The 24,942-nt window shown below is 42.9% G+C and overlaps 1 protein-coding gene across 1 annotated transcript in view; it reads left to right on the top strand.

The window, feature by feature from the left end:
* Positions 1-24,942, top strand: part of hlcs (holocarboxylase synthetase (biotin-(proprionyl-CoA-carboxylase (ATP-hydrolysing)) ligase)) — a 171,136-nt gene that overhangs the window by 124,986 nt on the left and 21,208 nt on the right. Inside the window, exons 7-8 of the mRNA XM_072259956.1 lie at positions 22,701-22,768; positions 24,074-24,234. Of these exons, the coding sequence (XP_072116057.1) occupies positions 22,701-22,768; positions 24,074-24,234 (229 nt within the window). The remainder of the gene's footprint in view (positions 1-22,700; positions 22,769-24,073; positions 24,235-24,942) is intronic.

Here is a 24,942-nt window from a genome sequence, read left to right as displayed (position 1 = left end):
TTTCTATCAATATGGAAACTAAATACCAGTCCCAAACTTTTTTGAATATGTTGATTTACTCTTTGAATATTTTAGTTTATTACTGACAACTAGTACTGCTATAATCATCCAAATGAAAATTTTCAAAAATGTTTTCAGCCATTTTGCATTTAATGGGCAAGTAATTGAAATTTATTTGTATTTTCTGATATTTGAAAAGAATTTATCAAACTTAGCTGTTTAAAATTGGCTTCAGAAGCAGCGTAGCTAAGCGGAAACTCAAGGTGGCAGTTGACTGCAACAAAGGAAGCTTTCTCTGTTTGGTACTGGTAAGCATTTTGCAATATGGCTTTTGCATCTGGATGATAAACATATAACCATATAACAATTACAGCACGGAAACAGGCCATCTCGGCCCTTCTAGTCCGTGCCGAATGGTTATTCTCACCTAGTTCCACCGACCTGCACTCAGTCCATAACCCTCCATTCCTTTCCTGTCCATATAGCTATACAATTTTACTTTAAAACATCAAGGAAGACTTCAGCTGAAGAAGTCTGTGATGTTGAACCATGCACAGCTTCCACCTGCCACCCCCATTCCCAACATATATAAAGGTAACATCTGTAAATGAGTTAATTTTAGTGTTGTTATTCTTACATACATTGTTCATATTAGCAAGAACTGGAGTGGCACAATAGCGCAGTGGTTAGCATCATGCTATTCCAGTATTACTGATGCAGGTTAGATTCCTGCCACTGTCTGTCTGCTTGTACATTCTCCCTGTAATCATTTGGGTTTTCTCTGTGTTCTGATTTCCTCCCACATTCCAAAGACTTGCAGGGTAGTAGGTTAATTGTTCTTGTGAGTGTAATGGGGCAGTGTGGGCTCATTGGACTGGAAGAGCCTGTAACTCTGTTGTATCTCTGAATATAAAATAAATACAAATTGGCATTTCTGTGTGGGGCTACAGCATTATTAACTGTGTGTCTTTAACATAGAACATAGAATAGTACAGCACAGTACAGGCCCTTCGGCCCACAATGTTGTGCCGACCCTCAAACCCTGCCTCCCATATAAGCCCCCACCTTAGATTCCTCCATATACCTGTCTAGTAGTCTCTTAAACTTCACTAGTGTATCTGCCTCCACCACTGACTCAGGCAGTGCATTCCATGCACCAACCACTCTCTGAGTAAAAAACCTTCCTCTAATATCCCCCTTGAACTTCCCACCCCTTACCTTAAAGCTATGTCCTCTTGTATTGAGCAGTGGTGCCCTGGGGAAGAGGCGCTGACTATCCACTCTATCTATTCCTCTTATTATCTTGTACACCTCTATCATGTCTCCTCTCATCCTCCTTCTCTCCAAAGAGTAAAGCCCTAGCTCCCTTAATCTCTGATCATAATGCATACTTTCTAAACCAGGCAGCATCCTGGTAAATCTCCTCTGTACCCTTTCCAATGCTTCCACATCCTTTCTATAGTGAGGTGACCAGAAATGGACACAGTACTCCAAGTGTGGCCTAACCAGAGTTTTATAGAGTTGCATCATTACATTGCGACTCTTAAACTCTATCCCTCGACTTATGAAAGCTAACACCCCATAAGCTTTCTTAACTACCCTATCCACCTGTGAGGCAACTTTCAGGGATCTGTGGACATGTACCCCGAGATCCCTCTGCTCCTCCACACTACCAAGTATCCTGCCATTTACTTTGTACTCTGCCTTGGAGTTTGTCCTTCCAAAGTGTACCACCTCACACTTCTCCGGGTTGAACTCCATCTGCCACTTCTCGGCCCACTTCTGCATCCTAGCAATGTCTCCCTGCAATCTTTGACAATCCTCTACACTATCTACAACAACACCAACCTTTGTGACATCTGCAAACTTGCCAACCCACCCTTCTACCCCCACATCCAGGTCGTTAATAAAAATCACGAAAAGTAGAGGTCCCAGAACAGATCCTTGTGGGACACCACTAGTCACAATCCTCCAATCTGAATGTACTCCCTCCACCACCACCCTCTGCCTTCTGCAGGCAAGCCAATTCTGAATCCACCTGACCAAACTTCCCTGGATCCCATTCCTTCTAACTTTCTGAATAAGCCTACCGTGTGGAACCTTGTCAAATGCCTTACTAAAATCCATATAGATCACATCCACTGCACTACCCTCATCTATATGCCTGGTCACCTCCTCAAAGAACTCTATCAGGCTTGTTAGACACAATCTGCCCTTCACAAAGCCATGCTGACTGTCCCTGATCAGACCATGATTCTCTAAATGCCTATAGCTCCTATCTCTAAGAATCTTTTCCAACAGCTTTCCCACCACAGACATAAGGCTCACTGGTCTATAATTACCCGGATTATCCCTACTACCTTTTTTGAACAAGGGAACAACATTCGCCTCCCTCCAATCCTCCGGTACCATTCCCGTGGACAACGAGGGCATAAAGAGCCTAGCCAGAGGCTCAGCAATCTCTTCTCTCGCCTCGTGGAGCAGCCTGGGGAATATTCCGTCAGGCCCCGGGGACTTATCTGTCCTAATGTATTTTAACAACTCCAACACCTCCTCTCCCTTAATAACAACATGCTCCAGAACATCAACCTCCCTCATATTGTCCTCACCATCATCAAGTTCCCTATCATTGGTGAATACCGAAGAGAAGTATTCATTGAGGACCTCGCTCACTTCCACAGCCTCCAGGCACATCTTCCCACCTTTATCTCTAATCGGTCCTACCTTCACTCCTGTCATCCTTTTTTTCTTCGCATAATTGAAGAATGCCTTGGGGTTTTCCTTTACCTTGCTCGCCAAGGCCTTCTCATGCCCCCTTCTTGCTCTTCTCAGCCCCTTCTTAAGCTCCTTTCTTGCTTCCCTATATCCCTCAATAGACCCATCTGATCCTTGCTTCCTAAACCTCATATATGCTGCCTTCTTCCACCTGACTAGATTTTCCACCTCACTTGTCACCCATGGTTCCTTCACCCTACCATTCTTTATTTTCCTCACCAGGACAAATTTATCCCTTACATCCCGCAAGAGATCTCTCAACATCGACCACATGTCCATAGTACATTTCCCTGCAAAAACATCATCCCAATTCACACCCGCAAGTCCTAGCCTTATAGCCTCATAATTTGCCTTTCCCCAATTAAAAATTTTCCTGTCCTCTTTGATTCTATCCTTTTCCATGATAATGCTAAAGGCCAGGGAGTGGTGGTCACTGTCCCCAAGATGCTCACCCACTGAGAGATCTGTGACCTGACCCGGTTCATTACCCAGTACTAGATCTAGTATGGCATTCCCCCTGGTCGGCCTGTGCACATACTGTGACAGGAATCCATCCTGGACACACTTAACAAATTCTGCCCCATCTAAGCCCTTGGAACTAATCAGGTGCCAATCAATATTAGGGAAGTTAAAGTCACCCATGATAACAACCCTGTTATTTTTGCACCTTTCCAAAATCTGCCTCCCAATCTGCTCCTCTGTATCTCTGCTGCTACCAGGGGGCCTATAGAATACCCCCAGTAGAGTAACTGCTCCCTTCCTGTTCCTGACTTCCACCCATACTGACTCAAAAGAGGATCCTGCTACATTACCCACCCTTTCTGTAGCTGTAATAGTATCCCTGACCAGTAATGCCACCCCTCCTCCCCTTTTTCCGCCCTCTCTATCCGTTTTAAAGCACTGAAATTCAGGAATATTGAGAATCCATTCCTGCCCTGGTGCCAGCCAAGTCTCTGTAATGGCCACTACATCATAATTCCATGTATGTATCCAAGCTCTCAGTTCATCACCTTTGTTCCTGATGCTTCTTGCATTGAGGTACACTCATTTCAGCCCTTCTACCTTACTGTCTTTACACCGTTTATTCTGCTTCTCTTTCCTCAAAGCCTCTCTATATGTTAGATCTGGCTTTACTCCATGCACTTCTTTCACTGCTCTATCGCTCTGGGTCCCATCCCCCTCGCAAATTAGTTTAAACCCTCCTGAACCATGCTAGCAAAGCTACCTGCAAGGATATTGCTCCCCCTCGAGTTCAGGTGCAACCCGTCCAATCTGTACAGGTCCCACCTTCCCCAGAAGAGATCCCAGTGATCTAAAAATCTAAAACCCTGCTCCCTGCACCAACTCCTCAGCCCACGCGTTCAACTGCCATCTCCTCCAATTCTTACCATCTCTGTCACGTAGCACTGGCAGCAATCCTGAGAACGCCACCCTTGAGGTCCTGTTCTTCAGCCTTCTGCCTAATTCCCGAAACCCACACTTTAGGACCTCATCCCTCTTCCTGCCTATGTCATTGGTCCCAACATGTATCACAACTTCTGGTTGCTTTCCCTCTCGTACCAGGATGTCGTGCACCCGGTCAGAGACATCCCGGACCCTGGCACCTGGGAGGCAACAAACCATGCGGGTGTCCTTCGCATGTCCACAAAATCTCCTGTCTGCTCCCCTGACTATAGAGTCTCCAATGACGACAGCTCTCCTCTTCTCTGTCCCACCCTTCTGCACCACAGGGTCAGACTCAGTGCCGGAGGCCCTGCCACCGTGGCTCACACCTAGTCGGTCGTCGCCGCCAACAGTATCCAGGATGGTAAACTTATTATTCAGGGGAATGGCTACAGGGGTGCTCTGCACTACCTGTCTGCTCACCTTCGCTTTCCCCCCTCTGACTGTCACCCAACGACCTGCTTCCGACAGCCTAGGTGTGACTACCTCCCTGTAGCTCTCATCTATAACTGCCTCATTCTCCCTTATGAGTCGAAGGTCATCCAGCTGCTGCTCCAGATTCCTTACACGGTCTTCCAGATCGCCCAGCCTTATGCACTTCTGGCAGATGTGACTCTGCGGGAGAGGGGCGTTCCCCCAAGACTGCCATATCTCACATGAGAGGCACATCACCGTCTCAGGAGACATTGTAAAAACTAACTGCGAGCTAGTTAGTTGCCCAATCAGCTGCTTTCTGCTGAGTCTGAGCTATTCAAATCTTGATTGTCTAATCAACGGCTTTCTGCTGATCTGTTCAAATCTTGATTGACTTGATTGCACAGACCAACTGCCAAAACTGCCAGAATCTCTCGAGTCAAAGCCTCAAAGTTCCACTCCTTCACTGGCCCACTCACGCACTGGTCGCTTTCCACTGGCCGCTTCGCTTTAACACAGCACTTTAAAGAAAAGGGGACATGTAATTTCAAATACAGATCTTGATTTAATGCCATGGGTTCTTTGAGATATGTCTTTCATATACCTGCTATAAGAAAAAGCCTGGACAATGTACAATATGGGCATATGCAAAGAGAAGCAGACATTGTACATTACCTGGACTTATCCATTTATGAGATTTCACTGAGTGAAACATTTTCCAGGAGCACCTCTCTTTCAGGTAAATCAAAGAATGATAGTGAATGTAAAACATGAGATTTAACTTTGATCATATTTTACCAAGAGATGTTTTATTGGTTCATTAAGGAAAAAATATAATGTAATAGTACGACAATAGAAACATGACCCAAAATTAAGGCAGAAAATACTCAAAACACTCAGCAGGCCAGACAGCATTTGTGGAATGAAATCCTTAAGAGGTCAGAATACCCTGAAAATATGTGAAAAACACTCTGCGACTTTAAGTCTCTTCTTTCTAGATCCCAGGAAATTATTGTGTTCATAAAACTTGTACTATGATCCTACTGAAATACTAGGTCTTGTCTTTTATAGATCCTCTGGGGGTCAGGTGAGAGGGGTGGTGAGTAAGCAGTGAGATTAAGAAATCCAAAGGAGGGAGATAGAAGAATTGGGGGGGGGGGTGGTCAGGGAAAAATGAGAGGAGGAGACGCATTGGCATATGGGGGTATGGAAATGAGTAAGCTCTAATTTGTCTTTTTTAGCATTGCATCCCTCAACCTCTGTCTGCCTCTGGCCCCAACAATCCCTACCTTATTGTCTCTTTCCATTGAATCCAGATCAGACCTACTTTATATGGCTTCTGGCTTTTTAGTGTACTTAATTATAATTTTAGATTTTTGTTTTGCATAAATTCCTTAGGGTGTGTCATTTTTCACCTAATTGTGCATCATGTTCAGATGCCACAATTGGTTATAATTGAATTTAAAAAGAAAATTGAACAAAATTCCAAAAGATAGAGCTCTTACCTGCAGTGTGAGATACTTTAGATGCTGGACTCTGCAGGTCAGGGAACATCAATGGAGAGGAGTAATGAGTCGGCAGATAAACAACTAGCACAAAATGCTGGAGGAGCTCAGTCGGTCAGGCGGTATCTATGGAGATGAGTCCTAATGAAGGGTCTCAGTCCAAAACGTTGACTGTTTATTCATTTCCGCTGTCTGACCCGCTGGGGTTCCTCCAGAATTTTGTGTGTGCTGCTTTGGATTTCCAGCATCTGCAGATTTTCTCCTGTTTAAGATAAACAATTATCTGTTTTCCTACTTGAGCAAATGCTTGAAGGTATAAAACAAGATCATAAAGTATCATTGCAATGAAATTTCATTTACATAATCTGTTATTGTTGACGCAGTGTTGCCCATTACATTAAATGTTTAATTATTAAGACTTGTACAGATAAAATAAAAGTTAGCGTTACTCCTTTTATACTTTCATCATACAAGTGGCAGGCTCTGAAAAATTATGAAGTTTTGTCAAAGGACTACTGTACTTTTCCCGGCAGTGATAAATAAATGTGTATTTCACCAGAATGTGAATTTGTATATTGCACAAGAGAAAGGAAACAGCTCATGTGAAAATGGAAGTGATACTTGGTTCACCAACCGTATACTTAGAACGTAGAACACTATAACAGAGAAACAGGCCATTTGGCCCACAGTGTTGTGCTGAACCAGCTAAAAAGCAAATCAAAAACTCTCAAACATTTATCTTTCCTACCTACACCATGTCCATACCCCTCCATTTTCCTCCATTTATGTGCCTATCCAAATGTCTTCTAAGATACTGTTAATGTATTTGCCTCCACCATCATACTAGGCAGTGCATTCCAGGCATACACTAGTCTCTGAGTAAAAAAACTTACCCCTCCCATCCCCCTGAACCTACCCATTCATTCTCACCTTCAATGCATGCCCTCTGGTATTAGACATTTCAAATCTGGGAAACAAATACTCCATGTCTACTCTATCTAGGCCTCTCATAATTTTATATAAAACTATAAGATCTCCCCTCAGCATCCGGTGCTTCAGAGAAAACAACCCAAGTTTATCCAGCCTCTCACGATAGCACATGCCTCTAAACCTGGCACCATCCTGGAATACATCCTCAGTTACAAACATATACCCATTGATAAGTGGAGCTCAGAAAAACAGAGTGCTGTGGGTAACCCTAGGTAATTTCCAAGGTAAGGACATGCTTTGTGGGCCAAAGGGCATGTATTGTGCTGTAGGTTTTTTATGCTTCTATGATATCACTGGAGAATACCTGTCACTGTCTTTTCTGAACCTTCAGTGCTTGATTTATGAAATAGGCTACTGATAGGATTTGTGTCAACTTAAGTGAAAGAATATCAATAATTATCAAATTACTGAGTAAAGCTAGTTACAAATGAGCTACAATGCAGAGTACTGTGATATTTTATGCTCTGTGAGAATATTGATATTTCATGCGTGAGTGATGCAAGCCTGATTTGGTATTCACAGTATAACGCCACATTTGTTTGCTCTTCAGATGAAGTGCATAGGAAGGAAGCCACTTTTAGTTTAATGAAAATTCAACGAAGAATAAAAGGAAGTGAGGAAGCTCACGGTAAATAATAGGTGTTGAACACTGTCAAATTCCCTTTGGAAATAAAGTGATCAGGCTTAAGTTACTCAAATGTAATTCAGCTCTGCATCATTCCTCTGAGCAGGAAATTTAAACTTCAACTTCTTGTCAGCCATGAGGGTTAATATTCAGTGTCACATTTGCTGGAGAAACTCAGCAGGTCAGAGAGCATCCATAGAAAAGAAAGAACAGTCAGATGTTTTGGACCGAGAACTTTCTTCAAGTCTGGAAAGGAAGGGGGAAGATGCCAGAATAGAAAGGTGGGCGGTGGGGAGGGGAAGAAGAATAGCTGGAAGGTGATAAGTGAAGCCTGGTGAGTGGGAAAAGTAGAGGACTGGAGATGAAAGAACCTGAAAGGAAAGGAGAATGAACCATGGGAGAAAGGAAGAGGGAACCCAGCAGGACCTGATCGGCAGGCGGGAAGAGGTAAGAGGCCAGAATAGGAAATAGAAGAAAAGGGGAGGGTGAGGGAAATTTTTTTCAACCGAAGCATAAATTGATGTTCATGCCATCAGTTTGGAGCCTACTCAACGGAATTTAAGGTGTTGCTTTTCCACCCCGAGGGTGGCTTTGTTGTGGCCCAAGAGGAGGTTATGAACTGACATGTCCCAACGGGAATGGGAGTTGGAATTAAAATGTTGGGCTGCCAGGCAATTCTGATTTTGGCAGATGGAGCGGAGGTGCTTGATGAAACGAAGTCCTCCAATTTACGACAGGTCTCACCAATGTAGAGGAGGCTACATGGGAGCACCGGATACAATAGACGACTTCAGCAGACGTGTTGCCTCGCCTGGAAGGATGGTTTAGGGCCCTGAATGGAGGTGAGGGAAGAGGTGAATGGGCAGATGTAACACTTGGGCTGCTTGCAGAGTTAAGTGCCAGGAAGGAGATTAGTGGGGAGGGACGAATGGACAAGAGAATCATAGAGGGAACAATCCCTGTGGAAAGCAGAGAGTTATTGGACGCAGATTCTGAAGATGGTTAACTCTTCTTTGATTTGTGCTAGTCATTTACTGATTCAATTTAAAATTGTATATCATTACCATTTGATAAGGGAGAGATTGTCTGAAATACTTTATACTTTATTGTCGCCAAACAATTGGTACCAGAACGTACAATCATCACAGCGATATTTGATTCTGCGCTTCACACTTCCTGGATTACAAATATTAAATATTAAAAATAGTTAAAATTAGTAAATATTCAAAATTTAAATTATAAATCATAAGTAGAAAAGAGAAAAATGGGAAGTAAGGTAGTGCAAAAAAACCGAGAGGCAGGTCCGGATATTTGGAGGGTACGGCCCAGATCCGGGTCAGGATCCGTTCAACAGTCTTATCACAGTTGGAAAGAAGCTGTTCCCAAATCTGGCTGTATGAGTCTTCAAGCTCCTGAAACTTCTCCCAGAGGGAAGAGGGACGAAAAGTGTGTTGGCTGGGTGGGTCGTGTCCTTGATTATCCTGGCAGCACTGCTCCAACAGCGTGCGGTGTAAAGTGAGTCCACGGACAGAAGATTGGTTTGTGTGATGTGCTGCGCAGTGTTCACGATCTTCTGCAGCTTCTTTCGGTCTTGGACAGGACAACTTCCATACCCGAGTTGTGATGCACCCTAGAAGAATGCTTTCTACGGTGCATCTATAAAAATTAGGGAGGGTTTTAGGGGACAGGCCACATTTCTTTAGTTTTCTTAGGAAGTAAAGGTGCTGGTGGGCCTTCTTGGCAGTGAACTCCGCTTGATTGGACCAAGTCAGGTCATTTGTGATATTGACCCCGAGGAACTTAAAGCTTTTGACCTGTTCCACTTGCGCACCACCAATGTAAACTGGGTTGTGCGGTCCACTACTCCTTCTGAAGTCAACAACCAATTCCTTTGTCTTGCTGATGTTGAGGGATAGGTTATTGTCTTAGCACCATGCCACCAGGTTCTTAATTTCCTCTCTGTACTCAAACTCATCATTACCCGAGATACGGCCTACAATTGTCATGTCATCAGCAAACTTATATATTGAGTTTGATGGAAACTTGTCTACACAATCATGGGTGTATTCACTAATGTTGATAGTTATTGTGATAGATGTAAAACTGAGACAGCTACACTGACACGCATGTTTTGGTCTTGTTCTTTACTGGAACAGTTCTGGAAGGCAGTTTTTTTGACAATTTCTAAAGCACTTAAAATTAATTTACAACCTAACAAATTAACTTGTGCTTTTTGGAATAATTCCTCAAAATATCTGTGGTATCTCTTTGTCTGACCAACATGTTATTGCATTTATTACATTGATAGCTAGGAGGGCCATTTTGTTGAAGTGGAAGGATACATCAGCTCCCACTTTGTCACAATGGTTCTCTCAAGTGATGCTATGTCTTAGTTTGGAGAAAATTAGAAGTCAAATCTTTGAACCTATGTTTGATTTTGAGAGAAGGTGGGGTTCATTTGCTCGTTATTATCATTTGAGTTAATTGATAGACTTCCTCCACGATCTAATTGTAAATTTTTGGTACTTTTTTTTTCTTGCTGGCGGTTTGACGTTTATCTTTAGAAGCTTTTTGTATGACGTATGGCTCCGGGGTTGAACACCAAATGGTGGTTTTTTCTTCACTTTTTCTTGCTTAGGGGTTTTTTCATCACCAAGATTTTTTCAATCTTTAAAATAATGGTTTTTTTTCTTGAGACATTGTAAGTGTTGCTTACTTTCATGAGCTCATGTTAATTTTGGATAATAATAATAAAAAGATTTGAAAAGGAAAACAGAGAGTTGGTGGGCGGGGAGGGTGTGGTAAAAATGTATTTGGTGGTAGGAACCCTTTGGAGATGGTGGAAGTTGTGGAGAGTGATGTGCTGGGTCCAGAGGCTCATGGGGTGGTAGGTAAGGACATGAGGAACTCTATCCCTGTTAAGGTGGCGGGAGAAAGGGGCGAGTGTGGATGTCTGGGAATTGGAGGAGGTGCTGGTGAGGTTAAATGTAATGGAATTAATCCATATAATTGTGACGCAGAAAGGAAGGGAGGAGAAGAGGCACGCTGTGGTGATAGGTGATTTGTTAGTTAGGGGAACGGACAGGGGGTTCTGTGGGTGAGAACGAGATCCCAGGATTGTGTGTTGCCTCCTGGGTGCCAGGGTCCTAGCTATCTCAGATTGTGTCCTCAGCATTCTTAAGTGGGAGGGTGAACAGCCAGAGGTTGTGGTCCATGTAGAGACCAATGACATAGGTAGGACGAGTGACGAGGTTCTGCATAGGGAGTTCAGGGAGTTAGGTGCAACGTTAAAGGGCAGGGCCTCCATGGTTGTGATCTCAGGATTACTACCCATGCCATGTGCTAATGAGGCCAGAACTAGGAAGATTATACAATCTAATAAATGGCTAAGGCTTTGGTGTAGGGGGGAGGGCATAAGATTTTTGGATCATTGGGCTCTCATCCAGGGAAGGTGAGACCTGTATAGAATGGACGGTTCGCACCTGAACTGGAGGGGGACTAATATTCTAGCAGGAAGGTTTGTTAATGCTGCATGGTGGGGTTTAATCTAGTGTTGCGGGGGGATGGGAACTAGAGTGCCTGAACAGATATTGGAGAGGTTGTGGAGGCAGCTGTTGGTAAGACCTCAGACAAAGTTAGGAATCAAAAGGTTGGCCATGGTGTGACGTGTCCTGAGCTGTGTATATTTCAATGCAAGGAGTATCGTAGGAAAGGCAGATAATAGTGCTGAAGATGAGGTGGCTGGTTTGCAACCACAGGCAATGTGTAGTGAGGAGATGTTACTGTTAGGGCAAAATTGCAATCAACAGGATGAGTTGCAACATAAGAGGCGGAGAAAATCGAAAAAGGTGAATACAGAAGTGAAGGTGTTGTATCTGAATGCGTGTAGTATATGGAATCAGGTAGATAAACTTGCAGCACTGTTGCAGATTGGCAAGTATGGTGTTGTAGGCATCACTGAATCATGGCTGAAAAATTATAGCTGGGAACTTAATATCCAAGGATACACACTGTATCAAAAGGATAGGCAAGAAGGCAGAGGGGGTGGTGTTGCTCTTTTGGTAAAAATGAAATCAAGTCACTTGAAAGAGGTGACATAGGGTTGGAAGGTGTTGAATCATTGTGGACAGAGCTAAGGAATTGCAAGGATAGAAAGACCCTGATGGGAGTTGTATACAGACCCCCAAACACTAGTAAAGATGTGGCCTTCAATTTACAATGGGAGATAGAAAATGCCTGCCAAAAGGATAATGTTACAATAGTCACGGGGGACTTTAATATGCAGGTAGATTGGGAAAATCAGGTTGGTGCTAGATTCCAGCAGGGGGAATTTCTAGAGTGCCTACAAGATGGCTTTTTAGGGCAGTTCATGGTTGAGCCCACTAGAGGATCAGCTATTCTGGATTGAGTGTTGTACAATGAACCAAAATGGATTAGAGAGCTTAAGGTAAAAGAACTCTTGGGAACAAGTTATCATAATATGATCAAATTCATCCTGAAATTTGAGAAGGAGAAGCTAAAGTCAGATGTATCAGTATTGCAGTGGAGTAAAGGGAATTACAGAAGCATGAGAGAGAAGTTGGCCTGAATTGTTTGAGAAAGAACACTGGCAGGGATGACGGCAGAGCAGCAATGGCTGGAACCTCTGGAAGCAAATCGGAAGGCACAGGATATATACATCCCAAAGAGGATGAGGTATTCTAAAGGAAAGATGACACAACTATGGCTAGCAAGAGAAGTCAAAGCCAAAGCAACACACTCAAAATGCTGGAGGAACTCAGCAGGCCAGGTAGCATCTATAGGAAAGAGTATAGTCAATGTCTAGTGCTGAGACCTTTCATTAGGACTGGGGAAAAAAAGATGAGGAGTTAAAGTAAGAAAGTAGGGGGAGGGGAGGAAGAACCATAAGGTGAGAGGTGAAACTGGGAGGGGCAGGGGTGAAATAAAGAGCTAGGAAGTTGAAAGAGATACAGGGCTGGAGAAGGGGGAATCTGTTAGGAGAGGATAGAAGGCCATGGAAGAAAGAAAAGGGGAAAGGAGCACCAGAGGGAGGTGATAAGGTGAGAGAGGGAAATAGGAATGGGGAAAGGTGAAGGGGTGGGGTGCATTACCGAAAGTTCGAGAAATCGATGTTCATACCATCAGGTTGGAGGCTACTCAAACACCCCCAACCTGAGTGTAGCCTTATCGTGTCGGTAGAGGTGGCTATGGTTAGACATATCAGAATAGAAGTGGGAAGTGGAATTAAAATGGGTGGCCAGTGGGTGATCCTGCTTTTTCTGGTGGATGAAGTGTAGGTGTTGGCAAAGTGGGCTCCCAATCTATGTCGGGTCTCACCAATATACAGGAGGCCACAGCAGGAGCACCAGATATAGTAGATGACCGCAACAGACTGTCAGGTGAAGTGCCCCCCATTTTCTTACTCTGACTCCTCATCTTTGTTTCCAGTCCTGATGAAGGTTCTCGGCCTGAAATGTTGACTGTATCCTTTTCCACAGATGCTGCCTGGCCTGCTGAGTTCCTCTGGTTTTCTGTGTGTGTTGATTGGATTCCCAGCATCTGCAGATTTTCTCTTGTTTCTGATAAAAGCCAAAGAGAGGGCATGTAATAAAGCAAAAATTAGTGGGAAGTTAGAGGATTGGGAAGATTTTAAAAACCAACAGAAGGCAGTTAAAAATGTAATTAAGAAGGTAAAGATGGAATACGAAAGTAAGCTAACCAATAATATTAAGGAGGATACCAAAAGTTTCTTCAGATGCATGAAGTGTAAAAGAGAGGCGAGAGAGGATATCAGGCCGCTGGAAAATGATGCTGGAAAGGTAGTAATGAGGGAACAAGGAAATAGTGGATGAACTGAAGAAGTGTTTTGTATCGGTCTTCACTGTGGCAGTATGGTGGAATTTCCAGGTGTCAGGCTCCATAACTAGAGAAGAAGGTTCTTGGCAAAGTAAAAGGTCTGAAGGTAGATAAGTCACCTGGATCAGATGGTGTACACCCCAGATTTCTGAAAGAGGTGGCTGAAGAGATTGTGGAGTCATTAGTAATGATCTTCCTAGAATCACTAGACTCTGGAATGGTTCTAGAAGACTGGAAAATTGCAAATGTCACTCCACTCTTCAAGAAGGGAGAGAGGCAGAAGAAAGGAAACCGTAGGCCAGTTAGTCTGATCTCAGTGGTTGTGAAGATGGTGGAGTGGATTATTAAGGATAAGGTCTCAGGGTACTTGGAGGCATAAGATAAAATAGGCCATAGTCAGCATGGTTTCCTCAAGGGAAAATCTTGTCTGACAAATCTGTTGGAATTCTTTGAAGAAATAACACTCAGGATAGTCAAAAGGAGAATCGGTTGATGTTGTGTACTTATATTTTCAGAAAACCTTTGACAAGGTGCCACACGTGAGGCTGCTTAACAAGCTGGTATTTCCTGGTATTACAGGAAAATGTTCTAGCATGAATAAAGCAGTTGATGACTGGCAGAAGGCAAAGAATGGGAATAAAGGGAGCCTTTTCTGGCTGGCTACATGTGACTAGTGGTGTTCCATGGGGGTCTGTGTTGTCAATGATTTGGATGATGGAGTTCATAGCTTTGTTGCAAAGTTTGCAGATGATATGAAGACAGGTGGAGGGGCAGGTAGTTTTGAGAAATTACAGAGCCTACAGAAGGACATAGACAGATTAGGAGAATGGGCAAAGAAATGGCAGATAGAATACAGTGTTGGGAAGTGTATGGTCATGCACTTTGGTAGAAGAAATGAAAGGGTTGACTATTTCTACAAATACTAAAAACTGAGATAGAAAGGGACTGTAGAGTCCTTGTGCAGGATTCTCTAAAGGTTAACTTGCAGGTTGAGTCTGTGATGAGGAAGGTAAATGAAAAGTTAGCATTCATTTCAAGAGGACTAGAATACAAAAGCAAGTATGTAATGTTGAAATGTTATAAAGCATTGGTGAGGCCTCACTTGGAGTATTGTGAGCAGGTTTGAACCTTTTATCTTGGAAAGGATGTGCTGAAATTGGAGAGGGATCAAAAAAGATTTTCAAAAATGATTCCAGGATTGAGCGGCTTGTCACCTGACGAGCGTTTGATGGCTCTGGGCCTGTATTCACTCGAATTCAGAAGAATGAGGGGTGACTTCAATGAAACTTATAAATGGTGAAATATCTTGATAGAGTAGATGCGGAGAGGGTGTTTTCCTATGGCGAGAGAGTCAAAGACCAGACACAACCTCAGAATAGAAAGGCATCCTTTTGGAATGGAGATGAGGAGGAACACACACAAAATGCTGGAAGAACTCAGCAGATCGATGTTTCAGGCCAAGACCCTTCAGCCCGAAACGTGTGTGTGTGTGTGTGTGTGTGTGTATGTATATGTATGTGTGGACTTGCCCAAAAAGCCTGTTCCCAATTAACTCTCCTTAGTTTCTGCCTAATTGCTCTCGTAATTTACCCTGCTCTGGTTTAATACTCTCCTGCAAGGTCCATATTTATCTATAGCTACCTTAAAACTTAAGGAGCTGTGATCACTGTTCCTTAACTGTTCACCTACTGAAAGGTCAGTCATCTGGCCTGGTTTGTTACCCAACACCAGGTCCAGTACATCCCTTCCTCTTGGTGGACTATCTCCATATTGATTTCAAGAAACCCACTTAACAAATTCTGCCTCATCTAAATCTCTTGCACTTGGAAGGTCCTGGCTTTGATTAGGGAAGTTGAAGTCCTCCATGACAGCAACCCTATCTACAATTTTTTTTTATTCTCCCTGAATATATGTTCCTCAATGTTTCAGTGGCTATAGGGTGATAGAGTGATTGCTCCTTTCCTGTTTTTGAGTTCCACTCATATAGACTCAGTGGCTGAGCCTTCCTTTATGTCCCTTCTTAGTGCTGCTGTGATATGGTCCTTGATTAGTAGTGCAACTCTCCCACCTCTTTTACCTCCCTTTTTATCTCTTCAAAAACATTGAAACCATGGGACATTAGGCACCCATTCCTGTCTCTCTCTTAACCAAATCTCCTTAATGTCTACAATATCATAGTTCCATGTACTGATCCATGCTCTAGTTCATCACCGTTACCCATAATACTCCTAGCATTAAAATAGACACACACTTCAAACTATCTGCCCCATCATACCTATTACTTTCCTCCTGCCTTTTTTTTTTACTAGCTTCGACATCTAACTTCCTCTATCTGTCCGCTTTCTGACCTGATTCTCTGTTTCCCAAGTCCCTACCAAACTAGTTTAAACACTCCCAAGTAGCACTAGTGAAACTCCCAGCCAGGATATTGGTTCCCTTCTATTTTATGTGCACCCTGTCCCTCTTGTACAGGTCACTCCTAGCTCTGAAAAGGTTCCAGTGATCCACGAACCTGAAACCCTGCCCCCTGCACCAGTTCCTTAGCCACTCATTCATCTGTACTGCATCTTGTTCCTGCCCCGACTAGCACGGGGAATCCAAAGTAATCCAGAGATTACTATCTTGGAGGTCCTGCTCTTCAGCTACATTCCTAACTCCCAATACTCACTGCATAGGATCTCTTCCCCTTTTCTACTTGAACTAATTCATTGCATGAATTTCTTTTATTGTATTTAAAAAACAGCATCTTGAAAATTGGTCCACTCTTTCACTGTTCTGGATTTAAGACTGAAATTCTGTCTCAAGCTGAATTAATTCAGCATTTTTCAGTAGCTAAATTATTGTATTTATGTTCAGCAGTGCACCAATTTTTAATAGGCATATGGTAGAAAAATTGAGGGAAAAGGAAGGGTTAGATTGACCTTAGAGAAGGTTAAAAGGTCGACACAACATCATGGACGGAAGGACTCGTACTGTGCTGTAATGTTTTATGTCAGCGGTCCCCAACCACCAGGCCGCAAAGCATGTGCTACCGGGCCGCGAGGAAATGATATGATTTGGCGATATGAGTCAGCTGCCCCTTTCCTCATTCCCTGTCACGGCCACTGTTAAGCTTGAACGCACGTGAGGTCATTACCCGTGTGTCATCTATGTCGGCGTGGAAAGAAGATCAACTCCTCGAGCTTGCAAGTGACGGCGGTCTGAAAAGTATGTTTGACATAACATCTCTGCTGGCATTCTGGATCAAAGTCAAGGCTAAATATCCTGAGATAGCCATGAAAGCACTGAAAAGGTTGCTTCCATTTCCAACATATCTCTGCAATGAATGCAACGAAAGCTAAATTGTGGAATAGACTGGACATAAGGAACCCCCTTTGAGTATCGCTGTCTCCCGTCACCCTTCGACGGCACCGTCTCGTTGCAGGAAAACAAGCCCAGGGCTCCCACTGATTCAGCGATATTGGTGCGTTGCAATGATTTTATCTGTTCATATGGGGAAAATATGTGCTGTGTGTTTAATATCCAAACGTTACTTAATGTTATGATGCTATTGACTTATAAGTGACTTATATAACCATATAACAATTACAGCATGGAAACAGGCCATCTCTGCCCTTCTAGTCCGTGCCAAGCTCTTACCCTCTCATAGTCCCACCGACCTGCACTCAGCCCATAACCCTCCATTCCTTTCCTGCCAATATACCTGTCCAATTTTTCTTTAAATGATAATATCGAACCTGCCTCTACCACTTCTAATGGAAGTTCGTTCAACACTTACTTCAAGCTCCCCTGATAATTGACTTATCACTATATTCTTGCGAGGAAAATATGCGCTGTGTGTTTAATATTAAATTCGTTAGATAAACCCTTTTAGAAACAAAATTGAGTGTATTAGCCACTTATCACCTATATTCCAGTTGTGATTAGCACCCCCCCCCCCCCCCCCCGGAACAGAATCACCAAAACGATTTGCAGAAAAAAAACGGCAGGTATACGCATGTGCAGGTCACACATGTGCACTGGTGCCCGCGCAAGGCGTCATGGTCATTGTAGTCTTTCTCGGGGTAAACACAACGTATTTGACTACTACTCTTGTCCGTTGGCAACCCTATCCCCCGCCGGGTCGGCTGGTCCACAAGAATATTGTCAATATTAAACCGGTCCGCAGTGCAAAAAAGGTTGGGGACCCCTGTTTTATGTTAAACATTTCAGGCCAAGCCACAGTGCTTGATGGAGAGTGTTGAACATTGATTAGAAAGACTAATAATGATATTGCAATTGAAATTTATTAAGTTGTAATATGTCACTAGACAACTGGGTGACCCATTGGGGCACCCTTTGAGAGAAAGATAGTGCAGTCTGATGTGACCAGAATGAACATTTAATTTCCCTGAATGCTATTGGTATCGCTTTGCTTTGGAAATTAAAGAAGAAAAGCTCAGTTTGTTAAAGAAGAAAGACACGTAGCAGGACAAATACAGCTCCTCCTCGTTTAACGAAGGACACTTTTGATGACAACATTTCTGGTTGATCTGCCACCCTTCAAGAATACTCTAACGTTTAAATTTCTTTTTCCTTGGCTTAAAGCCACATACAGCTGACCATGCTGGAATACCGGTTTCTCCAGATCAATCAACATGGTTTGGCCTTGCGCCGTATGTGTAGTCTTAGCAAAGCACGACTGTACCGGGAACTGGCTCCACTGAGGAGGGACATCTTCCCCTTCTGATAAACTGAGAGTAATTCTTGGGATCACGACAGTTTTGAACACACCAATGTTTGAACACACCAATGTTTATCTTTGCTACGATGAGATTGTCGTGCAGTTCTTCCACTATCATTCGCATTCCATTGCAAAGCCTTGGTGGATCCGAGTTCCTCATTGAAATGATGGAAGATTCCCTCTTCAATTCCACTTTATGTGGTGGCAGTCCAGAGAGTTTGACCAAATCAAGGAAAATGAGTGGCATTACCTCCTTCACTTACGGCATTGAATGAATAGTATTCTTTCATGATGCCAGGGAAGCGTCTAATACATATAAAGTTTATTTTTCGCATCATTTCATTGAGAGGAACCAAGATAGAATTCCTCAAAAACAGTTCTGCAGGATTGTCGAATGTTGGGTAGATGAAATCAATACATTCTTCCATAGTTTTTGCTGGCAGAATCATACCTTCAGGTAATTCGTTTTCATTTTTCTCCATAAGTAGGATTTCTTGGCTTCTCCATAAGTAGGATTTTTTTTAATGCATGAATTCTCCGGATCAGCATCATTTCCTTGTTTCACATCTGCTAGAAGCTGACGGAAATCGCCACAGCAAATGGTTGAAATACCCCTGAAGGCCTCATTTTTGCTGCATACGTCATGAAGAGTCCGGTCCACAGCTTTGAAGCTCTCCCTCCTAATCATGGGGCACTCATCCCAGACAATAAGGCTCGCATTTCGGAGTAAATTTGCAGTAGTGGTGTTTTTATCAGTGTTGCAAAGGGCATCTTCATTGACTTTGAGGGGTATCTTGAATGTGCTGTCCTACCACCAGGCATCAATGTTGCTGCAATACCGGATGATGCTACAGCAATAGCGACACCTTCATCTCCCCTAACTTTAGCGAGGATCAAGTTGATGATAAATGGCTTGCCCGTTCCTCTTGGTACATCAGTGAAAATCATTGAAGAGAGATTCCTTTCCAAGCAGTCGCACACATATTCATATAACTCTCTTTGCTGATTATTCAATAGGGGCTCCTTCTGTGAAACAAATTCCTGCTGTTTGTCTCTGTTGTATTGCAGTTCACATAATAATTCCAGATTGCCAGAGCGATGGGACTCTGAAATTATTTACAAATCACCTCCTCGTTCTTTCAACACAATGTGCCGTGATCTTGCTTCAGGTTCGGTGCTGTTCGGTATAATGACAGTGACGTCATTGGCGATTTGTGCATTAAATCTTCTCTCATGTTCAAATGCCGGTCCCCAGTCAGGATCAATGACAATGGACAGCTCTGGCATGCCTCGAATTTGTTCTTTTGCAAGCTGAAGGGATGCAAAGTACAGGTTTCGTTGTTGTGGTAGGTTTTCCAATAATTCAACAATCTCATGTTGAAGGCCATCATTCTGTAGTATCCCCATTCTCAATCCTACGTAGTCTTGAGGATCTATGAAGTAAATTTGAAAGAATTGGGCTTGCTGGTTGGGGTCTGGCATTAAATGTCCGATGTAATGATGGATTTGACCTTGAATAATCACAGAAGGATTCCATCCATTCCTCGTTGGAAGGACTTCTTTGGCACCAAGGATATCATTTGGAAGAGGCAATTATATTGTCTGATGTTCTTCTTGAACTCATTTGCAATAGGTTCATCATTGCTGTATAAATTGAGGAGTTCATTGGATAGAGGTTGCAAATTGCCTATCCTGACCTTTCCCTTCATACAGCAGAAATTTGTGGTTTCTCCAGTGAATAGGAAGGCACGACAATGAGGGCATACCCTGGTCATCGTACCAACATTAGCAGAAATGTTATGGTGTGCAAGTCATGCATTTTGCCTTGCTCTTTCTCTGTCGAGGTATTGTCGTTGAAAGCGGGCATTGTCGTCTGCAGCAACTCTCGCAATAATTACTCTTTTGCTGCATATTCTCAAGTCGATCTTTCCTTTTCTCCTCTGTCTCTTCCTCTCTCCTCCTATGCCAGTTGTCATTCTGGAGATGTGCAGCCCTTTCATTCTTCGTCTCTTCATCTCTTCTACCATTTGTTCTTTCTCTCTGATCCTGGAGTCATGCGGCCCTGGCCTGATCCAATTCTTGTTCTCTCCTTCTTCTGTGCCTATTGTTGTCATTTTGGAGACGTGCATGCCTCTCCTCCTCTGTCTCTTCTTCTCTCATCTTTTTTGTCCTGACTCTTTGATCCTGGAGTCGTGCGGCCCTGGCCTCATCCGATTCTTGTTCTTTCCCTCTCCTTGCCGCTTCTGGATGACGTTTGGCATAATCTCTTGACCATAATATCCCCCTTCTCTTTCCACGCGGCATAATTAGGCTGATCATATTTTTTTGCCTTAATACTGGATAGAAGACATGAAGCAATAACACCAAAGCCTCCAGGATGCTGATTTCTCTTGATGATGTGGTTGGCGCTGTCCTAAATGGACGTGATATAGTCACCGCAGCAAAGGTTTTGATGGGTGTTTCGAAGTACTTAGCATTACAGTAAGATTTAATTATCTCTTATTGATGGGTTGCAGTTTGATCTGTCCCAATCCTGCACGCGCTGATGGTGATTAGCAGAACAGGACTGCTCAAAATTGAGCTGCTCTACCCTTTTGCTACGGTTGGTGTCACTGCTGTAAGTATCGTGAGTCGCTTCTGAGGCTGGCTGTGCGCATGTGTCGTGGTGTCACGTCGTGGTTTCCATGAAAGCTGGAATCTGGTGTGGAAAGCGGGTCCTGTTGATGAGTGAGCAGTTTTATGCGAATATAACCCTGACCTTTGCATGCATTCTGTAAGTTAGCACATTTTAAGTCCATTTAGTCAAAAAAAGTGCCGCTGTAATGCACCGTTTGGGCTAATTTGAGGGCACAAACAGATAAACCGACAAACAGGTAAACAGAATGAGAATTTTAGTAATGTATAGAAGAATAGAACAGATAAGGTTCAAGATTCAAAAAACTTTATTGTCATTCTAACTGTACATCAACTCCACAGGGCAGAATGAGACAGCGTTTCCCAGGAGCAGTGCAATCATAACATAACAAACGTAACACTAAATAATAAACATAACAATAAATAGTAAAACACAACAGCCACATGTCAGTTAAAATCAAGTTATAAGTGTCCAGTGCAAGTTAAAAGTGTCCAAAGCAGAGTCAGGTCGAGCAGCTATTTAGCAGTCTGACTGCCTGTGGGGGAAAGCTGTTTAATAGCCTTGTGGTTTTAGTTTTAATGCTCCTGTAATGTTTGCCTGATGGCAGAAGAACAAACAGTTCATGGAGAGGGTGTGAGGGGTCTTTAATGATGTACTGTGTCTTCTGGAGGCATCGACTCTGAAAGAAATCTTGGACAGAAGGTAGGGAGACCCCAATAACCTTCTCTGCTCCCCTAACCACCCTCTGCAAGGCTTTTTTGTCGACAGCACTGCAGCTGGAGTACCAGGTTGTGATGCAAAAGGTCAGCACACTCTCAACCACACCTCTGTAGAATGTAGTTAAGATGTTAGTGGGGAGTGATGCTTGTTTAAGCTTCCTCAGAAAGTGCAATCTCTGCTGGGCCCGTTTCACAATCCCAGTGGTGTTCCTGGACCAGGTGAGATTGTCCAAGATCTGCACCCCAAGGAACTTGATGTTTTCCACTCTCTCCACTGTGGAGCCGCTGATGCTGAGGGGTGTGTGCTTAGGCTGAGACCGTCTGAAATTGACGGTTATCTCCTTGGTTTTGGTGACATTAAGCATCAAGTTGTTATCACTGCACCAGCTCTCTAAGTGTTTTGACCTCCTCCCTGTACATTGTTTCATCATTTTTGCTGATGAGCCCCACCACTGTGGTATCATCATCAAATTTAATGATCAGGTTCTCCTTGAATCTGACTGCACAGTCATGTGTTAGCAGTGTAAACAGCAATGGGCTAAGCACACAGCCTTGTGGGGATCCAGTGCTTAGTGTGATGGAGTCAGAGGCGTTCCTGCCAACACGGACTGACTGTGGTCTCTCTGTCAAGACATCCAGAATCCAGCGACACATGGCAGTGCTAAGGCCAAGCAGCGACAGTTTCTCCACTAGTCTCTGCGGGATGATGGTATTGAACGCTGAACTGAAATCAATGTACAGGATTCTGGCATAAGTGTCAAAGTGATAAAGCAAGAAGAGATGTTTTTGGCCTGAACTGACTTAATAAGTGTTTTGAAATTGAAGTAATATGTGTTCCCAGGGTCCTATTAAATGTCAGGAAGAAGTAATTGTGATCTTGTTAATTGTTGATTTTATCACAATCCCAAAAGATTTTCACTTCAGGTTTAAATTGCCAGATATTTTAACAATTACAATGAGTTTCCAATTATCCATCCCCTGTTTCAGCTGACCACATTTTCCTCTTAATTCACAGGTTGATGCTCCAGTTGCCAGAGGAAGTAGGGTTAATTGCCATTGCAGTTCGACAAACACAAGGCAAAGGTCAGTTGTTTTTCATTCCTTTTTCTTCCCAGCCTTCGGAAATAACTTTTTTTTCTCGAGTTACATTGCAGCTGAAGCATTTGCAGTTTAATCACGATTGTTCACCTTAAAGCAGAGATGGTTGAGAGATGAATCAACGAAGTGTTTTGATAGAATAGTTGAAGACAGAGTGTTACCAGTGGCAAAAAGGGTGGGAATTCACAGGATACATCATTTCAGGGCATTCTAAATCCACTTGATTGTTGATTTTTTTTTCTAGCTTAGTGAGTTGTTACTATCTGGAATGTACAACAATGAATGGTGAAATCAAAGTCAGTTCTGATTTCCAAACGAGGATTATATTTTACCTCTATGTGGAATAGTTTAAGTTCAAAACAAAAGGAACAGCAGTTTAGTTAAAAGAGTTCATGATGGAACAGTGAATTGAATAGTCTATTTCTGTGCTGTTTGATAGATTGAAATATGATATGATTTTGGAATCGGAGGATATGGTCTGGGCATGACACCTGCTCAGACACAAGTGCAAGTACCCAGAAAGTGGGAAATTAAACTGGACATTACTGAATGGTATATACTAAGCTTCTGCCACTATTTCTTGATTAAGTCATAAAGAAAAGGTTTATTTTCTAAATGTTGTGACTTTATCTTATTTCCCTCATGACCTCACTACTCTTCACCTTTGTGGCTTCCTCAGACCAACAATCATCTTTCACTTGGCTTTCTTTGGGGGTTTTAAAGGCTGCAGGATATCGCTAAGTGCCATACAGTCAGTGCAGTGCTTTTAAAGGATAGTCACAATTATAATCTGGGAGTTTATGGAACTCAATTTAGTCAGACGGAAGCCCAGGAAAAGCAGTAAGAAGAAGGTCCTGATAGTTTTGTAATGAAGTTGAAGGAGAATGTTGATATGAAGCATAAGGTGAAATCCTTTCCACTAAAGAATGCCCTGAAATATCTTACCTAAACTAAAAAATTGGAGCCCCAGTTTAGCATCACTTTGGAAAAATGGCTCCTCTGTTATTGTAGTACGACATTAGAGATGAACTCAAGATTTTAAGGGGGAGGGGGTTCAACCTACAACCATCTGGTGCACAGGGGAGAATGTAGTTGAAAGAGTTAAAATTGACATGCAACATGTTTATGTCCAGGAGTAGGATAAAAAATATCATTGCATCATCTTGGGATGTATTCATATCTGGATCAAAATGATTAAAAGATCGGAGGAAAATGCTTATAATATAAGGCTTGTTTTTCATAATGTTTTCAGTGTACCTATTTTAATTTTGATTCGGGTTTTAATTTCAGGTCGTGGACAAAATATATGGATTAGTCCTATTGGCAGTGCTATGTTCACAATGCATGTTAGGATTGACATGCACTCACAGCTTGGACAGAACATTTCGTTCCTACAGCATCTTGTCGCTCTGGCTGCAGTGGAGGCTGTGCTATCCGTTCCGGGCTATGAGGTCTGTCAAACCTCTGCTCTTTCATAATGTAAAAATACTTACATTGCAGCAATCTCCCTCACTTTGTATATGTGAATTGAGTATTCAAATCAAGTAGATTTAAGGGCAAGGAGGTAAGCTGTGGTGAAGAAAGCTTTTGTTATGCTGGCCTTTATAAATCAGAGCATTGAGTATAGGAGTTGGGATGTAATGTTGAAATTGTACAAGGCATTGGTAAGGCCAAATTTGGAGTATTGTGTACAGTTCTGGTCACCAAATTATAGGAAAGATGTCATCAAAATTGACAGAGTACAGAGAAGGTTTACTAGAATGTTACCTGGGTTTCATTTCCTAAGTTGAGAAAGGTTGAACAAGTTGGGTCTTTATTCTTTGGAGTGGAGAAGGTTGAGGGGGGACTTGATAGAGGTATTTAAAATTATGAGGGGGTAGATAGAGTTGACGTGGATAGGCTTTTTCCATTGAGAGTGGGGGAGATTCAAACTAGAGGACATGAGTTGAGAGTTAAAGGGCAAAAGTTTAGACAATAGGTGCAGGAGTAGGCCATTCAGCTCTTTGAGCCAGCACCACCATTCACTGTGATCATGGCTGATCATCCACAATCAGTACCCTTGTCCTGCCTTCTCCCTATATCCCTTCACTCCGCTATCTTTAAGAGCTCTATCTAACTCTTTTTTGAAAGAATCCAGAGAATTTAGGGGTAATATGAGG

This window comes from Mobula birostris, chromosome 6 (genome assembly GCF_030028105.1).
Source record: "Mobula birostris isolate sMobBir1 chromosome 6, sMobBir1.hap1, whole genome shotgun sequence".
NCBI lineage: Eukaryota > Metazoa > Chordata > Chondrichthyes > Myliobatiformes > Myliobatidae > Mobula > Mobula birostris.
The sequence above is the reverse complement of the archived record's forward strand: the minus strand, read 5'-3'. Positions and strand labels throughout refer to the sequence as shown.